This window comes from Leopardus geoffroyi, chromosome B3, assembly GCF_018350155.1.
Source record: "Leopardus geoffroyi isolate Oge1 chromosome B3, O.geoffroyi_Oge1_pat1.0, whole genome shotgun sequence".
Classification (NCBI taxonomy): Eukaryota; Metazoa; Chordata; class Mammalia; order Carnivora; family Felidae; genus Leopardus; species Leopardus geoffroyi.
In genome coordinates this window covers 5,577,846-5,593,122 of record NC_059337.1, presented here as the reverse complement: position 1 = coordinate 5,593,122, position 15,277 = coordinate 5,577,846, and the positions used below count along the sequence as shown (strand labels likewise).

The following is a 15,277-nucleotide window of genomic DNA, read 5'->3' as shown; positions in this document are numbered from 1 at the left end:
GGGCAGAGAGAGAGAGAATCGCAGAATCCGAAGCAGGCTCCAGGCTCCGAGCTGCCAGCACAGAGCCCGATGCGGGGCTGGAACTCATGAACCGTGAGATCATGACCTGAGCCGAAGTCGGACGCTTAACCGATGGAGCTACCCAGGTGCCCCAAAATTTTATTTTTTGAACGATCATACAGTAAAACTGATGTTTTTTTTCTTTTGGCACACAGTTGTGTAAATTCTCACACCTGTAGAAATTCATGTAACCACCACCACCATGAGGATATAGAGGGGTTCCATCTGTCCTGCTACCCTTTATACTCACACCCTCAGTGGGGGGTGGGCCAGGCGAGCTACAGTCTCACTTCCTCCTGCCCCTTTAAAAAACTTTTTTTTCATGTCTGTTTATTTTTGAGAGAGAGAGAACAGAGAAGGGGCAGAGAGAGAGGGAGACAAAATCTGAAGCAGGCTCCAGGCTCTGCACAGAGCCCGATGTGGGGCTTGAACCCACGAAATGCGAGAGCCCGATGTGGGGCTTGAATCCATGAAATGTGAGATCATGACCTGAGCTGAAGTCGAAAGCTCAACTGACTGAGCCCCCCAGCCCCCCCCCCCCCACCGGCCCTTTAAATCCTGTTGTTCCCAGTACGACCAAAGGTTCCTGGAAGTCCAGTCCTGTCCCATACCGGTGTTTCTAGTATCACGCAAAGGGTCAAAACATCTACACCTTTATTATAGATTAGTAGAACACAAATAGAGCGATGACAGTGACAGGAGAGGCCCCGCCATGGAGGGCCTTCCCCTGCCTGGAGCAGGACTGCACAGTGCCAGCTCTGGGCTAGGCCAGCTCGGCCGGCCCTGGCAACACAGGCATGACCTTGGCCACAGCTCAGCAGTGGAAAGGCTCTTGGGCAGGGTGCTTGCTGGGACACATGGCTGTGGCTCCTGTCACAGGACAATCTTAAAGGAGCTGAACAAGAGAAGAGTGGCTCGGGTTTTCTGCTGGAAGAGGAGGGGAGACACTAACCCCTAACTTACCCACATCTTCCCGAAGACCCTTTGGAATGGGCTGACCCACGTCTGTCCGTCCCCTTTGGAAGAGCTGCCCTGAGACGCTGAGAGGAACTGGGGCCTTCTCAGCCCGGCTGCCACCTCCCGTCCCAACATCCCAGGCCCAGCTGCAGCAGGTGGGGACCCAGGGGTAACCAGAACGCAGGGGGACCATGACCCTCATACCTGGCGAAGTCTGGTGAGCGGGAGATGACGTGCTGGAACTCTGAGAGGTTGATGGTGCCATCCCGATCGATGTCGGACTCTTCCAGGATCTGGGAAAGGGACAGCTTCAGGCCAAGTCCTAGTCCTCCCCTCCCGCTCCTTGGCCTGGCCCGGCCCGGCTACTCACGTTGTCAATGAGTTGTTTCATCTCTGAAGCACTAAGCCGCGTGTCCTCGCCCGGGCCCGTGAGGCAGTTCACGAGCTGGCTCAGGTCTTCTCGGTTCAGGGTTCCATCATCATCGAAGTCTATGGACAGACGCAGGAAGCCGGAAAGAACGTGGTCAGCGTGAGCTCCAAGGCTCCACAGAGACCCCCGGCTCCCGAGCAGGAACACCACCACCAGGACCATGTGGGAGCAGGCCGTGTCCCGCCAGGCTGCTCCTGGCCCTCACCGAAGATGCGGAAGGCATAGTGGGACTTGAGGTCTGGAGTCGCTGTGTCACTGAACACACTGAGGAGGTCCAGGAAGTCCTCGAAGCTCAGGCTGTCCCTCGCTGGCGATGTGGAGAAGACTCTGCAGATTCGCTCCTTGAAGGGGTTGGCCTAGGCAAGAGAGCCTTCTGTGAACGCCATGGGATGTAGCCCAGGTCACACACTCCTCAAACCCTGCCAGGAACTGGAGGGAACAGGTCACGGTACCATGAGCTTGGGCTCACGGGAGAGCATGCTCAGTGCTTTGGGGCCAGCATGGAGGGTGGGAGAGCCAACTGACTGAGGAAGGGACAGGGACGGCTGTAACCGAGTCAGTTTGACCCAACAGCAGGCCTAGGGGCAGAGAAGGAAGACGAAAGCATCCTAAGCAGAGAACAAGATGGGCTGGTTACTATAAAACACGTTTACTTGAACACTCACTGTGTTATAGGCACCAGGCCAGGCCCTTTGCCTAAAAATTTTCACAGCAACCCTGTGGAGAGGCATTTGGCCTCTGGAATAGAGCTTCTCAAACTTTAATACAGTAACTTAACTCCTTTTATTTATTTATTATTATTTTTAGGCTTATTTATTTTGAGAGAGAGAGACAGACAGACAGACAAAGCTAGAACAGGGGAGGGACAGAGAGAGAGAGGGAGAGAGAGAGAATCCCAAGCAGGCTCTGCACTGTCAGGACAGAGCCCGATGCAGGGCTTGAACTCACAAATTGTGAGATGATCTGAGCCAAAATCAAGAGCGGACGCTAAACCAACTGAGCCACCCAGGCGCCCCTCAACTCCTTTTAATTTTTTTTTTTTCAATGTTTATTTATTTTTGGGACGGAGAGAGACAGAGCATGAACGGGGGAGGGGCAGAGAGAGAGGGAGACACAGAATCGGAAACAGGCTCCAGGCTCCGAGCCATCAGGCCAGAGCCTGACGCGGGGCTCGAACTCACAGACCGCGAGATCGTGACCTGGCTGAAGTCGGACGCTTAACTGACTGCACCACCCAGGCGCCCCGCCCCTCAACTCCTTTTAAAGGACAAAACTTAGGGGTGCCTGGGTGGCTGAGTTGGTTAAGCGGCCAACTTCAGCCCAGGTCATGATCTCACAGTCCATGGGTTCGAGCCCCGCATCAGGTTCTGTGCTGACAGCTCAGAGCCTGGAGCCTGCTTTGGATTCTGTGACTTGCTCTCTCTCTGCACCCCCCCTCCTGCCCCCCTGCCCCGCTCATACTCTGTCTCTCTCTCAAAAATGAATAAACATTAAAAAATAATAAAATTAAAAAATATAATAAAGGACAAAACTTACTTGACTCTCCAATAATATGTCCAAGAATCCCAGTTTGAAAAACACCATTCTAGTTAATTCCACTGGGTGATTTTGATAAAGCCCTTGTCCCCAGGAAATTGGGACTAAATGGAGGAAAGACCAGAATGGGGGACTAGTGACCACATGATCTCCAGATGAATAGCAGAGGCAGGGTGGGGGACTGGCACCTTGAGCTCTGGAAGGCTGAGGATCTGCTCCAAGGACACTCGTGTCTGCAGTGACTCCTCCGTGCTCCGGTGCTCCTGAGGAAGCAGCTCACAAAACCGCCTGTGGGCTCTGGCAGAAGGAGAGGAACCTGTTGGCAAACCTTCCTGTGTGTACCACATCCCCACTCCTTGCCTTGCTACCCATTATAAACCAGGTGACAAGCTAAGCCACATACACAGAGCTTCTCAGCCATCAGGCATAAGCCAAAGGGAGCTATGTCACAAGACTACAGGCTGGGAGTCCATTCATGCAATGGGTATTTACTGAGGGCCTACTGTGTGCCAGGCACTGTACTGGGACTGGCTCTAGAGCTCCCACAGGGATGGAGAGGGTGCAGAAGGAGCCAGCAGTTGGCCCTGAAAAACAGTGAGAAAAGAGTAAAGTCGAAACCTCACTTTCATTTCACTCCAGGGATCTCCAGCTCCTCAAAGCCTTCCATTTTAGCAGCTACCTAAACGATCTCTTCCTCCGCCCCCAGCTCTTTCCCACTGGGATTATTTTTGCCAAGAGAAGCCAAGGAATCGCCTCACTCAAGCGCCTTCACCACAAAAAGCTGGCACACGGCTAGGAAGGGGTTTCCAGCCCGAATTCAAATCCTCTCACTTGGAGCGTACTCTTAGGCAAGTAAACAAACTTTTCGGAAACCTGATTCATTGTCCCCGCACCTCCCTCCTAAGGATTGAATTAGGTAATATAGGCAAGCACTTCGCACAGTTGCTGGCGCACGACGAGTGCTCAGTAAGCGTTAACGGTTACTGTATATATTCAGGTCAAGTTACGAGGGGCCGGGCTCCCAGTAGGCGAAGTCCGCCGAGCCCCCGCCGGGCTGGGGCAGGAAGTTCGATAGCGCAGGAGCCAGGGAGCGCAGGCCCCGGAGCGCCCAGCCCGGGCGGAGGCTTCGAGGTGGCTCTGCGGTGCGCATCGGGGCCCCCCGAGCGGGCGGGGAGGGCTCGCGGCCGGGGCGCGGGCACCTGCTCGGCCGCGGGCCCCGTCCCTCCCCCTGGGGGACCCTTTGTTAAGCTCGTCTGTGGACAGAGCCCCCCGAAGTCGCCTCTAGAAGATCGGGGAGCTGAGGTTCGAGACGGCACTTACAGGAGGATCTCCTGCTTGGTCAGGAACGTCAAGTCCTGGAAAGCAAAACGGGAGGAGTTCAGCGGGCCTCCCGGAGGCCGCGCCCGCCCTACCGCCCGCCCCGGGACCCAGCCCCGGGACCCCGCTCCGCAGCGCAGGCCCGCGCGCAAACTCCCCGGGGACCGGCGTCCCGCGCACCTGGTACTCGGCCAGCAGCTCCTTGGACAGGCGACTGCCCGAGCCCCCCATCGCCCCGCCGCACGCAGAACTCCGCCAACTCGTCTCGGGGCGCCGGCAACTTTTTCACTTCCGCCCTCGGGCCGCGTCACCGCCCCGTTCCCGCGGCAACCGCTCCTGGGGCCACCGCCCCCGGGCCCGCCCCCTCCTTAAAGCGCCCAGGCGCTCCCGGCCGGGTTCAGCGGGCCCGCTTCGGGAGGTCCGCGGCTAGCTGGAGGCGGGGCCCGGAGCGGGGCCGGACGCTCCGGGGGCGGAGCCCAGCCCGCACGGCCCCGCCTCTGAAGCGGACGGGGCGGGGCCCGCCGCGCGCGGGCGTGCGGACTGCGCATGCGTTCGGCACGCCACTGCCTCGCCATGGCTGGGATAGGAGCTTGCGGCGAGTGTCGCGTTGCGTCCGGTTCGACTGCAGTTCGACTCGGTGATGGCGGAGGCTTTGGGCGCGGTCCGGTAGGGGCATCAGGGAAGTACCTGGTGCCTGGATATCCGGGAAACCTCGAGAATCGCTACGTGGCCGAAGGCTGCCGGCCAAGCATCCGCTCGGCGAGGGCTTTTTCATTCAGCTCGTACCACTGTGCCCTCGCCGCACGTGTTGCAGCCCTCATGCCACCTCCAGAAATCACAGAACCTTGCGGCCCACTGAGGCTGTACGCAGAGTGCCGGGAGCCGTGCTTAGTGATCTTCGATTTTCACAAGGGCCCTGCAGGGTAGGTTCCCATTTTACAAATGGGAAGAACAGGTCCGGTGCCGGGGGGGGGGGGGGGGGGGGGGGGGGGGAGGGGTCCGTGACTTGTCTAAGCTCCATTTTGAAAGAGGTCACCCCAGTCTGAGTCTCTTTTCACGGCTCTCCATGGCCGTACTGCTTACTCCAGCCGACGTGCTCTCTTCTGACCCACGTCGCTTCCAGAGGCGGTAAGGACCGAGGGTGACCTGTTTGCCCTTGTCCCCTCTCAGTCTGTAGGAAAACGCTTGGCACGTAGAAGGCTTCAACGAATTGGATGCATGCATGCATGAACGAACCTACACTAGTCCAGAAGGTGAGGATTACAAGTTCCTGAGAGGAGGAGGTGGGAGTTTTCAGCTTTATTGAGGTATAATTGACACACTTGTTGAAATTCGTTCTTGAGTCCCCTGATTTATTCTGCTTGCTGATCTTTGTGAAGTCTAAGCCTGATCATGTTGATTTCAGCTTAAAACTAATGATTAAAAACCAGTCTAGGACCCTCTGAAATCTGACTTCAGCCTCTGTCCCTTTCTCTTGGCTTTCTGGGCTCTCAGTTCCTCTTCCATCTTAGCCTCAGGGAAGCCTTTCCCGCTTCCCTAGACTAGGTTAGGAATCTTATACTTACAGAATCCCCAGTGCAGTTTATGTTGACTTGGCTTACTTGTCTGTAAGCCCCGTGAAGAGCTAGGAGAATTGCGATCTACAGGATCTGAGAGGTGGCAGTTGTTGAGTAAATGTTGCTGAGTGACTTCCCCAGCACTGAATAAGGCCTTCATCTATCTGAGAGTGACTTTAGTAAGACTCACTATATCAGCATGTGAGTCCCACCGTTGTGGAAATGTTCTCTTCCAAGAAGCGGGGGCTGCAGAGCAGTGAGAACACCAAAACCAGTTGAGGTGAGTGGAGTGTAGCCCAGTCCCAACCTGATCATCCTGACAGTAAGCTGGCTCTTCCTGTGCAAGAAAGGATTTTTCGGGCACCTAGGTGGCTCAGTCCATTAAGCGTCCGACTTCAATTCAGGTCATGGTCTCGCAGTCTGTGAGTTCGAGCCCTGCATTGGGCTCTGTGCTGACAGCTCAGAACCTGGAGTGCTCTTCGGATTCTGTGTCTCCCTCCATCTCTGCCCCTCTCCCACTCATGCTCTCTCTCTCTCTCTGTATCTCAAAAATGAATAAACGTTGAAAAAATTAAAAAAAAAAAAAAGGATTCATCTTTGGGTAGTAGTAAGAGGATAGACAAGAAACAAGAAGCTGTCATACTGTCTCCTGTACTAGACTGAGGGGAGGGAGCACTGGCCAGCCAAGGCCAGTCCCTGGACTTCATGGTGAGACTATCTCTTCACAGTGAAGATGTGGAAATAGGCCCTGTGCCGTAGTGACCATCAGTGACATAGATCTCCCAGCCACCTCACTTGGTGCTAAGCCCTTCTTTGAACAGCCTTCTGATTATAATGTTGCTTCCTGGTACATTTTTATATAGAGGAGGGACTATACTGATTAGCCAATATGAACATTTTGTGCCGTTTGGCACGTTTCTCATTGTAAGTTATTAAATAGGCATTCTGAGCCTGGTTAGCATACCGTCCTGCCTTGCCTGATCAACTCTTGAAACAGTGTAAAACCTGAGTTGCTGATAATGCTTTTAACAATAGCTTCTAGGGGCGCCTGGGTGGCTCGGTTGAAAGTCCGACTTCTTGGCTCAGCTCATGATCTCGTGGTTCGTGAGTTCAAGCCCCACATTGGGCTTACTACCATCAGCCTGTCAGTGAGGAACCCAGTTTGGATCCTCGTCCCCCTGTCTCTCTGCCCTTCCCCTGCTTGCACACGCGTACGTGCTCTCTCTCGCTCTCTCTCTCTGTCTCTCTCAAAATATAAATTTTAAAAAAAGTAGCTTCTAGTGTTTCCTGTGAAATTATTTTATTTATTTACTTATTTATGAGAGAGAAAGAATCTTTTTTTAAACAATTTTTTTATATGTTTTATTTATTTTTGAGAGAAAGAGAGACAGAGCACAAGTGGGGGAGGGGCAGAGGGAGAGGGAGACACAGAATCCGAAGCAGGCTCCAGGCTCTGAGCTGTCAGCACAGAGCCCGACATGGGGCTCGAACTCACAAACCGTGAGATCATGACCTGAGCCCAAGTCAGATGCTTAACTGACTGAGCCACCCAGGCGCCCCAAGAAAGAGACAATCTTAAGCTCCACACCCAGCACAGAGACCGATGCAGGGCTGGATCTCATGACCTGGCATCATGACCTGAGCTGAACCACCAGGCTTCCCTTAGTTGAATCTTTTTTTTTTTTTTTTTAAGTTATTTTCAGGGGCGCCTGGGTGGCTCGGTCGGTTGGGCATCCGACTTCAGCTCAGGTCGTGATCTCACAGTCCGTGTGTTCCGGCCCCACGTCGGGCTCCGTGCTGACAGCTCGGAGCCTGGAGCCTGCTTCAGATTCTGTGTCTCCCTCTGTCTCTGCCCCTCCCCTGCTCATGCTCTGTCTCTAAATTTAAAAAAAAACTAAAAAAAAATGTTAAAGTTATGTTCATAACTACTAACTCATGGGTTTGAATTCCATTTTTTTGTCGTTGTTGTTGTGGTTATTTTCCACGACATTTATTTCCCTGCTTATAATACTATTTCTTTCTTCCTATTTCCCTTGGGACATTAGATAGGATGGCCACACAAGCTTTCTCTGAGGCAGTGACATTTGATCTGAGACCTGAAAAAGCCAGCCATGGGAAGAAAATCTGGGAAAAGGGTGTTGTAGGCAGGAAGCACAGAAGACACCAAGGCCCTGAGCAGGAACAAGTCCAGTAAGAGTGAAGAGCAGAGAGAGGTGTGAGAGGGAGAGGCACAGCTAAGGTTTGAGAGCCCAGAGCCCGCAGTGAGGAAATGGACTTCATTCTCAGGGCTCAAGGTCACATTCCTAGTGAATGCTAGGGCTGGAAGTCAAGCAACTCGTCAGCCTGTAAAACCTAATCTCTCACCTTTGTCCCAGGATGATACCCACCTCACAGACTCGTCCAGGTCACTAGAGAAAACTTAGAACGCGCCTGGCGCAAGATAGACGTGCCACCGGTGTCCCCTTTCTCCTGGTTTTCCTATAAATTATAGGTTTGATCCTGTCACACGCTCACTACTGATTGATCACTCTAAATTATTCTTCTTTATTCATACGTAATGCTTTTTGCCTACTGGTTCACTTTAGTATAAATATGACCAAACGCATTTTCTATTGATTCAACTGATCAGTATATCTTTACTTGTATTTTTAGCCCTCTGGTGTCATCTTAGCCCTGGGTCCTTTGTCCTAGCCCCTGGCTTTACATGTTATTCCAAATTTGTATCTTGTCCACACCTTACCCTTGACCTCCAGGTTTGACTGTCAGCTGTCTACACCGTGTCTCGGATGCCCAGGTTCGTCCTGGGCTCCTCCTCTTCTGTCCTCCCATTTTCTAATCAGCCTGTGCCCACCCCCCACCCCACCATCAGCTCCACCAGCTCTGTAAATGCCACTGCAGTGTACCTTGTCCCTGAAGCTAGGTCCCTCCTATGTCTTCCCCGTGCCTCAGTGCCCCTAGCCAGCCTGTCCGCGGGCCCTGTTGGTTGGGCCCTGCAGGCAGGGCCCACGTCCCCTGCTCCTCTCCATCCGTTGCCACCTGTGCCAGCCAGTCTGCCTCTTCGCCCACCTGGCCGTCAGAGTCGCCTCCCGAATGGTCCCCTTCCGCTTTGCTCCCCTGCATCCACTTCCCCCACAGCATTTGGGAAAAAGGTTTATAAAGTATCAGATGGTCCTTCTGCCTAGAACCTCCCAGGGATTTCTTTTTCCATTTAGAATAAAACCCAAGCTCCTGACCATGATGCATAAGGCCCTACAGCTAATCTGGCCCCTGCCTTCCTCTCCAGCCTCATTCCACCTCCATCACCACCACCACCTGTTGGCCATGTTCTAATTAATAGTGGCTTCCTTTCTGCTCTTGAATAGACCAAGCACCTGCCTGACTCAGGACCTTGGACTTGCTATTTCCTTTCCTAGAATACACTCTCCTCGACTCTTCATTGCAGGGTTTTTCTCATTCTGCGTGTCTTCACTCTGCTGTCACCTCAAAGAGCTGAGCCCTGCCCTATTATTGAAGTCCAATGCCCTGATCCCACCTTTTGGTTACCGTCTCTTGTGTCATGTTTTATTTCCCACAGAATACTATCACCGTGTTCATTTTGCTTGTTGTCTGACTCTACCACAGGATATAAATTCTATGACAATAGGGACCCTTTTCACCTTATTTGCTCCTGTGTCCTCATTGCCTCATATGTAGCAGTTCTTTTTTTTTTTTAGGTAGGCTTCATGCCCAGCGTGCAGCCCAACACTGGGCTTGAACTCAGGACCCTGAGATCAAGACCTGAGCTGAGATCAAGAGTTGGACACTTAGGGGCGCCTGGGTGGCGCAGTCGGTTAAGCGTCCGACTTCAGCCAGGTCACGATCTCGCGGTCGTGAGTTCGAGCCCCGCGTCGGGCTCTGGGCTGATGGCTCAGAGCCTGGAGCCTGTTTCCGATTCTGTGTCTCCCTCTCTCTCTGCCCCTCCCCCGTTCATGCTCTGTCTCTCTCTGTCCCAAAAATAAATAAACGTTGAAAAAAAAAATTTTTTTTAAATAAAAAAAAAAGAGTTGGACACTTAATCAGCTGAGCTGCTCAGGTGCCCCTGTAGTGGTTACTTTAAATAGTTGGATTTTGTGGCTCAGCTGAACATGGAGCAGGGGCGTGGAAGAGGTGCCCCCAGAATATCGGGAGTGGGTGTGAGGTGGCCGTTGACCCTGAATAAATGAATGAAGGAGAGAGTAAGCGAATAGTCTTAAGTGTAGCTCAAATAAGTAGCAAAGTATTGGATTTCTTAAATCTCTTCTGAGACTCACTTAAAATTATTTTTAATTGTGGCAAAATATGCATAAAATTTCACATCTTGACTATTTTTTTTAATGTTTTGTTTTTTTTTTTTAATTTCTATTTTTGAGAGAGAGAGACAGAGTGCAAGCAAGGGAGGGGCAGAGAGAGAGGGAGACAGGATCCGAAGCAGACTCTAGGCTCTGAGCTGTCAGCACAGAGCCTGATGCGGGGCTCTAACCCATGAACCCTGAGATCATGACCTGAGCCAAAGTCAGACACTCAACCGACTGAGCCCCACAGGTGCCCCTATGTCTTAACTGTTTCTAAGTGTATCGTACGGTAGTGTTAAATATACCACATTATTGACTCTTTTCATCTTGCAACAGTGAAACTCTGTACCATTAAACAACAAAAAATTCCCTCTTCCCTCTCCCGGCCCCTGACAGCCACCATTCTACTTTCTGTCTCTCTGAATTTGACTGCTCTCAGTACTTAATATAGATGGGATCATATGGTAGTGTTCATCCTTTTATTCCTGGCTTATTTCACTGAACATGACGTCCTCCAGGTTCATCCATGTTGTGACGTGTGCCAGCATTTCCTTCCTTTGTAAGACTCAGTAATCCTCCACTGTGTGAATGTACCACATTTTGTTTAGCCTTTCATCTGTCAGCGGACACTTGGGTGGTTTCTGCCTTTGGCTGCTGCGAAAAATGCTGCTATGAACACAGGTGTACAAATATCTGTTTGAGCCTCTACTTTGAGTTGTAATCTCTACACTCAATGTGGGGCTCAAACTTACAACCCCAGGGTCAAGAATCACATGCTCCAGGGGCACCTGGGTGGCGTTTGACTTGGGCTCAGGTCGTGATCTCATGGTTCGTGAATTGGAGGCCCATTTAGGGTCCTTTGTCCCCCTCTCTCTCTGCCCCTCCCCCGCTCATTCTCTCTTTCAAAAATAAATTAAAACGGGGGCGCCTGGGTGGCTCAGTCGGTTGAGTGTCCGACTTCGGCTCAGGTCATGATCTTGTGGTCCATGAGTTTGAACCCCTCATCGGGCTCTGTGCTGACAGGTCAGAGCCTGGAGCCTGCTTCAGATTGTGTCTCCCTCTCTCTCTCTGCCCCTCCCCTGCTCATGCGCTCTCTCTCTCTCTCTCTCTCTCTTGCTGTCTCTCTCTCTCTCTCTCCTTCTCTCAAATAAATAAACATTAAAGAAAAAAATTTTAATGGAAATTATTTTTTAAAATTTTTAAAAAAAGATTTGTTATTGTGGTGGGAGGCCTGGGTGGCTCAGTTGGTTAACCTTCTGACTCTTAATTTCACCTCAGGTCATGATCTCACAGTTCATGGGTTCTAGCCTCATTTCAGGCTCTGCTATGTTTCTCTCTCTCAAAGTAAAGAAATCAACTTTAAAAAAAAAAGACTTGTTATTGTGGTAACAGCATAAGATTTACCATCTTAGCCATTTCTTTTTTTTAACTGTCAAATTGCCTAACATACAGTGTGTAAAGTGTGCTCTTGGTTTCTGGGGTAGATTTCGACTTTCTCAGCTACAAAATTGAAATTCTAGACCTATTAAGCTTGACTTTTTTTTTTAAGTTTATTTATTTATTTTGAGAGAGAGAGAGAGAGAGTGCACGTGTGCATCTGTGAGCGGGGGAAGGGCAGAGAGAGAATCCCAAGCAGGTTCTCTGCATCAGCTCAGAGCCCTTGAACTGTGAGATCATGACCTGAGCCGCAATCAGGAGTCAGACACCTGACTGAGCCACCCTGGCGCCCCTGAACTAGACCTTTGGTATGTGATCTTGTATGTTTTTTAATGTTTCCTTTCTGTTTCATTAATATGAAGTTTCTGGACCGGAAGAGCTGAGGAAGCCCAAACTTGAGCTGAAGCAACTCTACTGAGGTAAGCCTCCTTGTGAGGTCCTGAGCCAACAGCAGGCCTTTCTCCTGGACACCTGGGTCCACAGGGCTCCAAGGGCCGCGTGGGAGATGGGAGACAACCATGCATTCCCCCCTTGAAGGATCGACCCTGGTGCTTACGCACGTCCACACCCAAATGGCTCTCTGCGTGGCCATTTGGAATCACTACTGAACAGTGGAAAGGCTGTTCTTGTAAAAGGAGTGGTCAGCTTTGACACCTTGGCCATTCTTATACAAAAGAATGCTGTTTCAATTTTCTGTAGGGCCCTTTGATAATGTGTCAAAAGCCTGAGCCATGCACGGGCCTACGCTGACCCAGTAGTTTATTGTGATTTTATCTTAAAGGATAATAAAAACATGTCTGGAAACAGATACACAGGATGTTCGTTGCAACAGGTATGAAATTAGCAACAACCTATGTGTATAATTAAGATTGGTTAAAAATCGAAGTTCATCTACATATGAAAATAAGGCTGAATGTAAATGGTGATTTTTCCCCCCAGGTGTTGGAATCAAGTGTTGTATTTTAGCTCTGTTTGCTTCTCTACTCAAGAAAGTTGACAAGACCCTTGGGTGGCTGAGTCAGTTAACATCTGACTCTTGATCTCAGGGTCATGAGTCCAACCCCCACATTGGGACTTGAAAGAGAGAAAGTGAGGGGCACCTGGGTGGCTCAGTTGGTTAAGCCTCCTACATGGGGTCAGGTCATGATCTCACAGTTTGTGAGTTAGAGCCCCACGTCAGGCTCTGTGCTCAGAGCCTGGAGCCTGCTTCAGGTTCTGTGTCTCCCTCTCTCTCGGCCCCTCCCTTGCTCACACTCTGTCTCTCTCTCTCAAAAATAAAAAACAAAAGAAACATAAAAAAAGAGGGGGGGGGAGGGAGAAAGTTTATTCAATATACGTAACTTTTAGAAAGAACATGTATATTTTAATGCAGCAAAAATGAATGCTAACGTGTAGGCGATGGAATCATGAGTGATTTCGTGTTTTCGACATCTTTTCCCAAAGGCATCTATTAGTTTTGTAATCAGAACAAAAAGTGAAATTTCTTTGAAAATAAAAATACAATCTCTGGAGATGGGTTAGCATCATGTATCTTTCACCTCTTATGACTGCTACAGGTCAGCCCCATGGCCGTTCCACCCGATTCACACGAGACTTCCTATTTGCTGCCTCCAAACAGTAAGGACTGGGAAGGGCGTGGCATTCCTGACTTTGTCTACGGGCAGGAGGAGCTGGTGCTGGAAGGGATTCAGTGGCCGAGGGACGCGCCCGGCCTCCCGGAGGACTCCGGACCGCCTTCTCGCTTCGACTCTGTGCTCTGCTCCGCCTGGAGGCAGCGGGTGGAGCTGGGGCTGTTCCGCTACCGCCTGGGGGAGCTGCAGACCCAAACCCTCCCCGGTGCCGTGGGTTTTGTGGCTCAGCTGAACGTGGAGCGAGGTGCGCAGAGGAGGCGCCCCCAGAGCGTCAGTAGTGTGAAGCAGGCGTTTGACCCCGCGCTGTTTAACTTCAACAAGATCCGGCCAGGAGAAGTCCTCTTCCGCCTGCTCCGGGAGCCCCATCTGCCAGGCGCTCTCCAGCAAGAGGACATCCTCGTGATGATCAATGTCAGCCCCTTGGAGTGGGGCCACGTGCTGCTGGTGCCCGAGCCCACCCGTGGGCTCCCCCAGCGCCTGCTGCCCGGTGCGCTGCGGGCCGGGGTCGAGGCTGTGCTGCTGAGCTCACACCCAGGCTTCCGCGTCGGCTTCAACAGCCTGGGTGGCTTGGCCTCAGTGAACCACCTCCACCTGCACGGGTACTACCTGGCCCACAGACTGCCTGTGGAGGGAGCACCGAGCGAGCCCCTGGACCCCGGGGGGCATCTGCACCTCCTCCAGGCCGTCCCGGCGCCCGGCTTCCTCTTTTACACTAGCGGGCCGGGGCCTGACTTGGAAGCCTTGATAGGCAGGGTATGTCGGGCCACCGACTATCTGACCGACCGCGAGATCGCCCATAATTTGTTTGTGACCCGGGGGGCCCCACCTGGAAAGACATCACCCTCCTCGGCTCTCACGGGGGTCCGAGTGATTCTGTGGGCCCGGAAGTCCAGTTTTGGGGTAAAGGAAGGCGAGGCGTTCAATGTGGCCCTCTGTGAGCTGGCCGGGCACCTCCCTGTCAAGACGTCCCAGGATTTCAGCAGTCTGACAGAGGCGGCTGCTCTGGCCCTCATTCAAGACTGTCTGCTGCCCCCCGCCCGGGCAGAAGAGGTCCAGGCAGCGCTAGTGGCCTTGATAGCCCAGGACGAGCAGTAGTCCTTCCGGAAGTATTTATTTTCTGCCCGGTCTAAGTCCCTTTCCAGAAGGCCGTCCACAGGGTCCACAGGGGTCGTTTGGGCATTTCTATGACTGCCTTCTTACCTGTCTCAGCCTAAGGGGACGGGTAAAGAATTGACAAGTGGCCTCTTTAAAGAGAAGAAACGTTAGAATAAATCGAACAAATGAGCCTCCGTGCATGTATCTGCTTCTCCCCTTCTGTCCTGGACAAGCCTCAGGGATGTCAAACCTGTCACTGAGAAGGGAGTATGCGCAAGAGTTCCGTACTCCTGACTTTGTATCTGGACTTTTCCCTTCCGATCACGTCTTGGCAGAGTGATAGTTCGTGTGCCTCTGGCACTGTGCCCCCGTTTCCTCTGCTCTCACCTCTCTGCTTATTCTCCCGTCGCCCACTGGTTATCATTTCTTCATCCCTCCTGTCTGTTCGGCCCTGCTTACAGCACCTTCCCCTCCCAGGCCACCCTTGAATTTTCCTCCAGCCCTCAGCCCTGAGTTGAATATTCCTCATCTACATCATAAGTTGTCCTCACAACTTGAGTACCGCCATTTAACACTTAACAGATGAGGAGCTGGAGGCTGACAGGTTTTGCAACTTGCCCAAGGCCAGGTAGCTCTCAAGTACTGGAGTGGGGACTGTAGCACCAGCGGTCAGGTGCCAGAAGCCCGAAGCCTGGGTTGTGCCCTTGTGACTGCCTCTCTAGGCAACTGCTCCCTTAATGGTGTCATCCTTAACAGTTGACAGGTGCTGAGCTGAGGTTCATGTCCCTGGATAGTTGGCTTCCTCTGTTCAGGCCTGTATGAAATTTTTACGTAGAACTTTAGGTGTTTTATATCCCAAAAGATGTTGTAAAGTCTCATTGAGATAAGGCAGAATATGTACAACTAAAAGTTCGTAAGAAGAACAGTTTAGGGGCGCCTAGGGGGCTC

General features: G+C 51.9%; 2 protein-coding genes across 14 annotated transcripts; one reads left to right on the top strand and one right to left on the bottom strand.

Annotated features, from left to right (window-relative positions):
• Window positions 1-697: 697 nt before the first annotated feature.
• CIB1 (calcium and integrin binding 1) lies at window positions 698-4,708 on the bottom strand. Its single transcript, XM_045452334.1, has 7 exons — window positions 4,481-4,708; window positions 4,304-4,338; window positions 3,172-3,280; window positions 1,653-1,803; window positions 1,388-1,506; window positions 1,222-1,310; window positions 698-955 (listed from the first exon to the last, which is right to left on the bottom strand). Exons 1-7 carry the CDS (start codon window positions 4,529-4,531, stop codon window positions 934-936), a joined length of 576 nt encoding a protein of 191 aa, XP_045308290.1. The 5' UTR covers window positions 4,532-4,708; the 3' UTR covers window positions 698-933.
• Window positions 4,709-4,816: 108 nt separating this feature from the next.
• Window positions 4,817-14,519, top strand: GDPGP1 (GDP-D-glucose phosphorylase 1). 13 transcript variants are annotated; one of them, XM_045452326.1, is made up of 5 exons: window positions 4,847-5,223; window positions 5,478-5,553; window positions 11,966-12,022; window positions 12,385-12,435; window positions 13,160-14,519. In XM_045452326.1, the coding sequence occupies exons 4-5, from the start codon at window positions 12,397-12,399 to the stop codon at window positions 14,327-14,329; spliced, it is 1,209 nt and encodes a 402-aa protein (XP_045308282.1). In that variant the 5' UTR covers window positions 4,847-5,223; window positions 5,478-5,553; window positions 11,966-12,022; window positions 12,385-12,396; the 3' UTR covers window positions 14,330-14,519. The 13 variants fall into 13 exon arrangements, 7 of the variants coding, with proteins under 7 accessions (XP_045308282.1, XP_045308281.1, XP_045308284.1 ...); XM_045452325.1 differs by having other exon boundaries at window positions 5,478-5,607; XR_006705439.1 differs by lacking the exons at window positions 11,966-12,022; window positions 12,385-12,435; window positions 13,160-14,519 and adding exons at window positions 7,902-8,117; window positions 8,232-9,563 and having other exon boundaries at window positions 4,817-5,223; window positions 5,478-5,607.
• Window positions 14,520-15,277: the final 758 nt, after the last annotated feature.